Source organism: Caenorhabditis briggsae, assembly GCF_000004555.2.
Source record: "Caenorhabditis briggsae complete genome, chrII, whole genome shotgun sequence".
NCBI classification, from domain to species: Eukaryota; Metazoa; Nematoda; class Chromadorea; order Rhabditida; family Rhabditidae; genus Caenorhabditis; species Caenorhabditis briggsae.
The window spans coordinates 16,616,494-16,627,154 of record NC_013486.2 but is presented as its reverse complement, the minus strand read 5'-3'; the positions used below and the strand labels follow the sequence as shown (position 1 = coordinate 16,627,154).

The 10,661-nt window shown below is 36.7% G+C and overlaps 3 protein-coding genes across 3 annotated transcripts; 1 reads left to right on the top strand and 2 right to left on the bottom strand.

The window, feature by feature from the left end:
• Window positions 1-870: 870 nt before the first annotated feature.
• CBG06952 lies at window positions 871-1,814 on the top strand (the record flags this gene model as incomplete). Its single annotated transcript, XM_002632055.1, has 3 exons — window positions 871-1,221; window positions 1,291-1,621; window positions 1,669-1,814. 3 exons carry the CDS (start codon window positions 871-873, stop codon window positions 1,812-1,814), a joined length of 828 nt encoding a protein of 275 aa, XP_002632101.1.
• A 4,611-nt stretch (window positions 1,815-6,425) lies between these two features.
• On the bottom strand, window positions 6,426-8,964 carry CBG06953 (the record flags this gene model as incomplete). The annotated part of the gene is made up of 3 exons (XM_002632056.2): window positions 6,426-6,580; window positions 8,260-8,501; window positions 8,942-8,964. 3 exons carry the CDS (start codon window positions 8,962-8,964, stop codon window positions 6,426-6,428), a joined length of 420 nt encoding a protein of 139 aa, XP_002632102.2.
• A 286-nt stretch (window positions 8,965-9,250) lies between these two features.
• Cbr-dmsr-4 lies at window positions 9,251-10,661 on the bottom strand (the record flags this gene model as incomplete). The annotated part of the gene is made up of 7 exons (XM_002632057.1): window positions 9,251-9,407; window positions 9,449-9,744; window positions 9,799-9,941; window positions 9,986-10,074; window positions 10,118-10,284; window positions 10,329-10,451; window positions 10,497-10,661. 7 exons carry the CDS (start codon window positions 10,659-10,661, stop codon window positions 9,251-9,253), a joined length of 1,140 nt encoding a protein of 379 aa, XP_002632103.1.

Genomic DNA, 10,661 nt, shown 5'->3' with positions numbered 1-10,661 from the left:
GTAAAAGTCCGGTCGGGGGGTGGTGAAGTAAAATAATACATTTGAAAAATAATGCTGTGTGTTGTTTATTTTGAATGGCAATATCGGCTAGTCTTCCAAATTGAGTATTCAATTGTGACTCGAAGTCACATTTAGAGAAACGCTGCCAACAGCGGTGGATTACATTTAATCAATATTTCAGTTCAACTCGAAATTTCAGCTCAACTCAAATTTGTAGTTTGAATCAGATTTTAGGTGCCACGTCAGTTATTAGTTAGATACGCGTTTTCGTGGTGAGACCCATCATACGGTAAAGGGGCGGAGACTTGCCATTTCTGCTCTGTTTCAGTCATTCGTGCCATTTGTCTTGCTGGGAGGAGGTCGTTTCTTTTTTTTGCTCCTCCACGCTATTCTCTTCACACCTCATTCTTTTTCGTTTCGTGTACTCTCATTTTAGTTTGACTAAAACTGATTTCAGTTCAAGTAAAATTTTAGTTGCACCAAAATCTTAATCCCGATATTCAATCTGACTTCAAGTCAGATTGAACCCCCCCCCCCCCCTTTACGCTGCTGAAATTTGCCTTCAAGTCAGATAACTTGAACCTGCGTAATTTGTTTTTTCCAGGCATTATGGAGATGGTATTTCTCTTTAACCCACTTACTGAAAAGGCTAACAACCTTGATCCCGATATTCAATCAGACTTCAAGTCAGATTGAACCCCCCCCCCTTTATGCTGCTGAAATTTGCCTTCAAGTCAGATAATTTGCATGATTTTTAGTATAATGATCCCACTGAAAGTCTGATTAAATCCATTTTCAATATCCTCAAATCTACCTTCAAGCCAGATCATGCTTGTGGTCGTATTTTTCATGAATGAAATGTTTCCAGATATGAGTGCAACAACTCCAATGAGAAGAAAAAGAGCAACAAACTTACGACAAGGAGAAGACGATGATTCCGGTGAACTGGTGAGAAAGAGAAATGCTCGAATGGCCGTGTTCTCTGCACTGGTTGACTGTACGCCATCCACATCCACCAACAACAACAACAACAACAGAAATTACCACGAAGAAGACGAAGAAGACGATGAATCGCGAACGACACTATTGAAATCGATGAGCCTCAAAAGCCTTCTGAAGCTGAAGTGTGAGACAATCAACAAGTTTCTGAATTTTTTTGACGCAACACATCAAGCGCGAAGCAATTCGAAGGATCCCAAATATCCTATTGACTTGTTACCTGTAAGAATTTTATATGACTTGAAGTCAGATTACACATTTGCAATAAAGCAAATCAATATTAAACTTCAGGACCGCTTGGAATTCCATGTCATGTTCAGAGGTGCAATGAGTGGTGAAAACTGTCCCTTTATGCAAGCCATCAGAATTTCGAGTGTTTCGGACGAGACCTTGAGGAAGGCGGCTTCTGCAACCGTTCACTTTTTTTCGTTCATGACATTACGTCGTAACAAAGTCAAGGAAAGACCATCGGTTCCTCAGTGCGATTATGAGATGGAGAGGGTGAAGAGAATGACGACGGTTGAAAAAGCGAATCTTGTCGGTGAATTTTTTTGTTGGTTTGAGCGAGTGCCACCCGTACGAGTTTCATCTAGCAAAGTGGTTGCCACAAATGGTGTTGAAGGTGAGTATCAATAGTTCTGACATGAAGTAGAATTAATACATTTTCAGCCCGCGTGCAGGTTAAAGAGACCAACACGCTTATGACGACCATTCGAGGTTTGTTAGCGTTTTGGACTTATGTGGGAGTCATTGAGCCAAGCAGTGACCGATCGCCAACCGAAGAATCAAGATCTATTTGGAGGGTTGTCAGGTAGTATTTGTAGCTTCAAGCTTTTTGTTTAAATTCTGATGATGATCTCAGAAGCGTTGTAAAGGTGACGGAAAAAATGAAAGGCGGTCGTTTGGATATATCGAAAAGCTCACTCAGTTTTTCGGACACGATTCGACTAATGAAAAAAAATGTTATAGTTGAGTACATACATTCCAAACTAACTTCAATTCGCTCTTTCGCACTGTCAGCTCGATTTCTTCCCCAGATTCGGCCAGTTCACCGTAGTCGCAAAAATATTGTTCTGCGCGTGTCGTGCCAACTAAGCACGATAGCATGGCGCTGTCGCGCCTCCATTAAAACTTTTAAATACATTTCCATCATATCATTTAAACAAAACGCAATCGTATTTAGTGGTCACGGGGCTTGAGGCTATTTTTAAAAAAATTGAAATTTTGAAAAGAGGTGAATCTTGAAAAAATTTGGAAACTAGAAGAAGCTCATTTTCTTTGAAAAAAAACTTGCATGTCGTAAAAGTCGGAAAAGCTCGACGAAGGAAGGGGCCGGATTTAGGATGTGGAGTGTTTTTTCAAAAAGGCGAGCGAAGCGAGCCTGAAAGAATTTCATAACTTTCATTTCGGCAGAATTTTCGAGCGAAGCGAGAATTAAAGAATTTCATAACTTTCATTACGCCGGCTATTTAGGACTAACCATACCATCCTAAATCAGTACTTTCGGTTCGTCAATGGACGAACCGAAGAATGAGAAAAGAATTTAATTTCGTTCATTCGTCAAAGTAAAATTGAAAAAATGGCGCACTATGAGAGTCATGAAATAGGTTGTATCCAAGAGAAAACAAAGGAGCAAACATCGTATCAAATGCTCGATAACTGATCTTATCAGTATCCGAAACCAAATTGAGACTTAAAGTTAGAAGAGGCTTAAAGTTGGGAGAAGCCTACATTTAGGAGAAGCTAAAATTTAGGAGAAGCTTAAATTTAGGAGAAGCTTAAATTTAGGAGAAGCTTAAATTTAGGAGAAGCTTAAAGTTAGGAGAAACGTGCAAAAATCCTAAAAATACTTAAAAACACTTAATTTACACTCAGGGACCCCTACAGTACTCGAAAAAATGAAAAAAAAATTAGTGCCACAGGCGGGTTTGAACTCGGGTTCCTCGGACCGAAGGCGAAATTTTGGACACACTTCCCAACATCCCCTATCCATGATGCAAAAGTTAAAACATGTTTATCTCTTTCCGCAACCGAGTTATTACACGTCAAATAGTGGTGCGCGCTCTCTGTGGCCGCCACAGAGATCGCTACGCACTGGAGGGCCTCAGTACATTTTCTTAAAACGACCGTAACTTGCTTCAAAATGGTCGTAAAGGGTCGGTAAAAAAACGAATCGATGCGTCTCGACGAGCTCTACAAAATGGCTTTTTAGCATAAAATTTATCTGTTAAACCGCGTTCGCTAGGTCCAACTTTAGAAAACGCAAAAATCGTTTTTTCGCCATAACTTTTTTTCCATCAAGACATGACCCCATTTTGACCGGGGGAATCGAATTCTTTTTGAATTCTGCGTCGACCAGTCCAGGAACGGTAAAAAAATATGCATTTTGGTGCACGGGGTCCAAAAAAAGTTGGTCCCATTTCGGGCGCCATAACTCGGTTCGGGTGCATTTTCGTAAAGGGGTCCAAGAGACAAAGTTGTAGAGGAATACATTTCCAACATTTTTTTAGTTGACACCAAAATTCCATCACGCACCGGCACCGTGCCGCGCGCGTTTGAAAAATAGAATTCAGTCGTGCGCAAAAACTGGTCGTACAATCTTTCCAAAAATTTTGGTGCTTAAAGACTTTTTTAAGGCACATACGTGGTAAAAATTTCAAGAAAATCGTATAGATAGCCGAGGCACCAGCCCTGTTTGAAAATTTAAAACCGAAAAATCGATATCTGAAAATCGATTTTTTCAAAATTTTTTTTTCTCAATAGATGCCCCCTGGGGGTCTCCTTATATGGTTTAAATTTGATCCGAATCGATTCACGCACTCCAGAGTTATGGCCGATAATTAATTTTGAAATTTCAACTTTGAGCTACTGTAGCTCCGCCCCCTTTTGACTTTTGGCCAAAAAAAAAATATACTATTTTTTTTTTTTGATGTACAATATTTTAGGCAAGTTTGGGCCAAATCGGAGCTAACGTCCTCCGTGCCTCATCCTAAATGGCGCAGGCAAAGCCTGCGCCTGAGCCTAAGCCTAAGCAGCAACCCTAGAGATAAAAATTAACATTCTTTGAATGTTTCGAATGTTTGAATTTTTTGAATGTTCACCGAACTAACCTAAAAACTAACGTACGATAAACAAGAATACGAATGAAAATAACATCAGTTAGAGAAGAAAATTTTGTAACTAAACAAAACAAAAATTAGAATTCCCTTAAGGAAAATTGACTACAAAAATGTTGGAAGTATTAGAAATCGACATTAGTACTGGGAATTTAAAATTGTTGCTCCCCTTCTGATTACAGTTAACTTTTCATATTTAAACTGGTAATTTCGGGGAAAGGTCGATCTTAAGAACTTTTGTTGGGAAACCAACGAAAGATAGAGGAACCGGAAAAAAATCTATTGAAAGTTCCGAAAATCATTTTAAAAACTTGTATTGTTTATGATTTCTTTGTTCAACCTTCCGTAGATCAAAAATAATACTAGACTTTTTTCTAATTAAATTTTCGGTAGATCAAAAATGTATTAGCAAGACCAGAGATCATAAGTTAAAGTTGTTCAGAGATCGAATAATTATTTTCCAAGGTTAGTATAACTAACGTCTTCGGTAGATCAAAAAGTGTGTCAGCAAGTGTAGAGATGATAAATCTAATTTTTTTTAACTTGAAGAATAATTTTCTGAAATCTTGTAAGCTTAATCTTTGAACTAAATTAATGAAATCATAGTTAACTTTTTTCAACAAATGCTCATTTTTCGTTTATTTTCACCTTCGAAGAAGTTTCAACAAGATGTTCGTTATACTAACCTTGGAAAATAATTATGCAATCTCTGAATAACTTGAACTTATGATCTCTGGTCTTGCTAATACATTTTTGATCTACAGAAGAAATTCTGGAAGAAAATAAACGAATCGATAAAAACGAGACTTTCAGGTTTTAGAAACGAGATTTGAAAAATCTGGAAAAGTTATGGAAAAAACTGTCGCAAAAAAGAGAAACTTTTCATACTAAAACCGGTAATTTCGGGGAAAGGTTGATCTCGACTTCTAACAAGAATTTTTGTTGGGAAACCAACGAAAAATAGAGAAACCGGAAAAATAATCTATAAAAGTTCGTTGAAGACTATTAAAAAATTATTTCAGTACAGAAAATCATTAAAAAACTTAAATCTTTTTTATGATTTGATTGTTTAATGTTTCGTAGATCAAAAATACTAGACTGTTTTCTAGTTAAATTTTCGGAAGATCAAAAATGCATTAGCAAGACAAGAGATTGTTAAGTTCCAATAATTATTTACCAAAGTTCAGTAAAACGCTTAGTAACTAGTCAAGCTGAATCAATTTATAATGACCTACTGTTTTGAAAAAATCCCTATTTCAAAAGGTGTTATTTTTAGATTCAAATTTTTGGTCAAAGTGTGTAGAAAACAGATAGTAAAATGTATGTAGCAATTTCTAATGAATTTAGGTTTGGAAGTTCTGGATAAAATGGCATTGGATGAATGCGAATGTTTTTTTCTGGATAAAATTTGTTTTCTTGTGAATACTAGAAAAATCTCATCAAAATCGGTTAGCCTTTATTTGAATTCAAATTTCTCTCATTCCGATTTGACTACCGACTGATAGTACGTTATTCACCATCAGGTAACATATGAAGAGATGAAGGGGTAGTAAACACCGAGCTTTGGAATGAATCAGACGAGATAAAGAGTAAAATAAATAAGGGTAATGACCGTCGCAGAAAACCCTTCTCAGCATCTTTACTGCACTACATGGTAATGGCATAATAGCGGTTATTGATTAGTGAGACCCACTAAACCGATCTCATCTCTTGGGAAAGAAACTGTATCTGTCGGTGTTCATACAAAAAAGGAGACTTCGTTGCATCTATTCAGCTTTAAAAAATATTCATGTTACAAAATACGTTTTGGTCCTGTTTTGGGCAAAGTGCGTAGAATACAGAAAACGGGGAAAATTTGTGCAAAAACTGAGAAAAAACCGACGTGGGGTCGTTTTGAAAAAAAAAGAAGTACCAAGATTCGAATACCAATTGAAGTAATCGTCGTAGATTTCATCTCAATAATCAATTTTCGTTTCCGCTGACGCCAACAATTGTTTATCTGGAGTCCTTTTCAAATCCACACACTTCCTGTCTATGATATGTTATATTCCTTTCTTCTTGTGCTGGTCGATGGATCATTATGGAATTTTAATGCTATGTAAACGATGTCGTAATCACTAAACACTCGAGTTTCCATGAAGTTTTAGATTCAGCCTCATTTTCAATGATTCTGAATTATATCGTGCTTGGTTGTTTTTATCTGTCGCTTATAAATTACTCATTGGTATTCGATCTCAAGAAACTGATTTATTATTGTCAGCAATTCTTTATTGTCAGAGCTTCAAACAATAAGCTGCTCTCCTATATTTGTCAATGCAAGTGCTCCGTATTTTCAGTAGCGCCAATCAATGTTCCAGAAAGACTGCAAGAAATAAGAAGGAAGATTGCGGCAATGACAGCGATCCAATAAGAGTATCCCAAGTAGACATTCGCAAGAAGCTCGTATGACGTGGATTGGAGATACACTGAAATTGTTCTGTATGTACCAGTCGGTTTACGCCCTTTCGGGGCTAAAGCTCCTGGCCCCGCTTACAATACCCGTAATCTAATAAAGAGAGTCCGTCACTTTTACAGGGGCTATTTTTTAGGGCCTATGCTCTCAAATTCGAAAATTAGGAAATTTTGAGCTTAAAAAATGATTTTTTGGAAACTCAGGATCTCGGTAGTTTCGGAATTTAACATCTCGGATATGAGGAGATTTGAATTTTTGAGAATTCGAAAAAAGTCAGTTAATGAAATGTGTTTTTAATGCATATAAGCTTAGACATTGTGATGAAGGATATAAGTCTAACAAAACTTCTGTAACTCTCAAATTCGCAAATTTAAAAGTTCTAAAATTCTGAAATTCAGAAATTCTACAAATCTGAAACTTCTGAAATCTCAAAACCAATTTTGCAAATTTTTGGCAAATTCATGAATATAGTCTATAAAGCCATTCATAATTAAGATCGGAAATTTTTTAGCTCTTAAAATTTGAAATCCAGAAAATCCTTTCACTTCAAAACAGCGACTAAAAATTTTTGGAACAAAATTTCGAAAAAAAAAATCTAAAAATCGAATTCAGAATGAGTTCAGAATTGAAAAAGTTCAAAAACTCAAAATTTCAGAGAAACTTAGGACTTAGGAAGTTTTTAAATTTTTCAAAACAAGTTCAGAGGTTCAGAAATTCAGCAGTTCACAAATTTGAAAATTCAGGTATTCATGATTCAGAAATTCTGATTTTTCGAATTTCCTAATTTCTGAGTTTCTGAAGTTCTGAAATTCTGAAATTCTGATTTTTTTAAGATTCGGAAGTTTTGATTTTTGATTTTTCGAATTTCCGAATTACCAAATTAGGACTGATATTCAAGAATTTAATCTCAGAAATTTTAGTTTTTTGAGACTCTTGATTTCTGAATTTATGGGTTTCTGATTTTTTTTTGAGATTCTGCCTTTCTGATCTTCAGAGTTTCCGATTTTTGCGAATTTCTGCATTTCTGCATTCAGAAATTTCTGATTTGCGGTTATTTTTAAAAATTTAAAATTTTTAATTTTTCGATCCGAAAATTCACACATTTTAATCTTTCGGAATTTGGAAATTTATAGTTCTAAAAATCCAGGTTTCTATAGTTTCAGCATTTAAAAAATTTGGAAAATTTGGGAATTCAAAACCTTCGAAATTCGAAAGATTTTAATTTCTTAAAACTTGAAGCCTACGAAGTTCAAAGACTACATTGAACGCGTTCTTATTGATCTTTGAGGGAGCTTGTATTTTTCTCTGATTTCTTATCATAATTTTTAGATACTTTTAAATCTTCAGAACCCAGACTGAATGTCTCTTCGCACAAAATCATCTTTTTGTTTGATATAACGTGGATAGGAAAAAATAGGTGGATGGGCGAGAATGGCGTGAAAATAATTTCTAAAGATTTGCACTGTAGAAGTAAAAGATCATATCCAGAATACGTCAAAAATTGAATATCGAAAATTTAAAATAGACGGGCATCATCTCGCTGCTATTTCGGGTCATCTGTGAAAATTTGGGAAATTTTGATCCAGTGGTGAGTTCGCTACGGTCTCAGAACCGGGAACACCGGACACACACACAGAATTTGGTGATTGTTAATAGTAAAGATATGTTTATAGAAACATCAGGAATACTTACTGACTTTATACTGCATCCGTACTCCATACACAACTATAGCCACAAACAAGCTAAGAAACGCTAGTCCAGTTACACTGAATGCTGGCATTCCGAGTCTTGCCCTAGGAGAGAATAATCCGACAAAACACCCCAATGACACAATCTCCAGAATAATTGCGATGATCATAAATGCAAGTGTTGTTTTCTCGAAAAAGCAATGATCAGGAAAAATCCATAACCGCAGTGAGATTTTCGAACCATGTCTGAATATTTAAAGTGAATACCAAATTATCCTTTAAATAGTAAGGCAGAACATTTCGATTAAAGGTGGGGGGAAATGAAGAAAATAATGTTCTCGAAATTCCGTTCAAAGATGCCCCTCGAGGAGTTGAACTTGTGAAGGCGATGATTGAGGGTGTGGCGCCGCTACCGACTGAGCCACGCGGGCAAAGAGAAAACGGACGCCCGATTGCATACATAAAGGCGAGGACGATAGCTGTACGCAGAGTGACATTAAGCGTTGTACACCGTGACGGTAGAATGCATACTCTAGCTACAAAAAAACTACGAAAAATCTCCTGTCCCCCCACCTTTAACCAGTAGCACTAAAACAAAAAGAACAAGAACGCCATGCCTATGTAGAATCCTCTTCTGGAGGATATATAAGCCAAAAATGAAAACTCTCGGAAATGAAACACTAAACCCTGTCTCCTTTTCGTTTGACATGCGGTTACTACTGGCAATGGAATATCATCTTTTCTTCTTTTCATTTATTATTTTCAGTGCTCAATGAGCTCTTCTTTTGTCTTCTTCAGTTGTCCTGGGTAACGCTTCGGATGTTTCACGAGAGTATCTGAAGTCGAAGAAAATGAGAGGTAGAACATTTTAAAGAATTTTTTTACGAAGCTTTATAATTGCAATAAACAGTGGAACCCGTTTTGAAAGTGTGAATGGAACCGGTAGAGATGAGGCAAACAGGAATACAATTTAAAAAACATTTAAAATGGAAATGTTATACACCAACCGGGGCTGGACACTTTTTCTTAATCTCACGAGCCAGACGACGACGTTCTCCATGGTTTCTAAGCCAAGATTCGACCCTGATCAACATGTGACCAAATGTTTGACGATAACGAGAACTCATAACACAGTAGAGAAGAAAGTCCACACTGAAATTATCGTGTTGCAATAGTTTTAATGTTTCTCTTACCTGCAATTTATCAGTGATAGAAAATCCAACAACTCTGACAAGTTCTTGTAAATGTAAATATTCACATCACCGGTATATAATCCATTTAGTAGAGCCAAAAACCCTTGTGGTAATTCTGTGACCAAGAAAACAACCAACATGATGATAAGCATATACGTAGTTCGATCAGGTACTGTGGTTTTTTTCACATGTTTTCGAAAGCTCTTCGAATACAAATAGTTTCTTTTTTCGTCAGTTTGACGGAGTTTCAAAACCAGCGCCAGTGTGAACCACAGGAGAAGGGCACAAGGAATAGCCTAAAAACGTATGCGATTTCTAAGTTTCAGTGTCCAAACAGTGCCTGGTTTTACCTTCAAAACTACGGCTAGCATCCATAAATTGAATTTGAAAAAGGCGCATGAATACGTTGAAAAATTTAAACTGTATCGAACTTCTTTTGGTAAACTTTGCCCACTCAACCGAAGAACTTCGGAAACTGTAGATGTTTCGACTTCTGTTCAAAAATTCAATTGTATTAATGGTGTTATCTATGCTCACCAGGGCTATCGATTTCATAAATTTTGTGAAGAACCAAAGTTGGAAGACAAACAATAGACATGGCTACACTCACCACTCCGAATACTTGCCTACAATTTAAATATAGAGTGAAATCGGAGCATCTTATCACACCAAGAGTTCTTCGGTTGTAACCATTTACTATGTATATTTCCTAGAGCCTGCCATCTGATGAAAGCCAGTACTCCTCCCATGTACAATGTGATTGCATGCAGAGTCATGGATGACCACACATGAAACTTTAGAAAAACCAGCCAAATGTAGCTGTAGCCATGGTCGGTCTGAAAACAAATTTTGTGCCGAATATAATCGTTAAACTAGGCACCTCATAAAATCTAAACCTCATCAAGTATATACTGTATGAGGTCATTGTTATGACGTCACAGAATGCGACAGCAGTTAAAACACTGTTGACGGCACAACGGCGCATTCGGGGACGAGATAGGACCTGGAATAATCGGAAATCGGAGAATAAGTTTTTTTCATGTGTTACCGCAATATGAATTGCATTACTAAAGACTCCTATAATGCAAATGAATAGACACGCATATCTATGAAAGTATGTATAAAAGCTTTGAAACTGTTCCAGTGCATCAATGAGTCCTGAAACTGCAGGGTCTTGTGGGTCGAACAATGTTCCTCCTTCATCTTGACACAT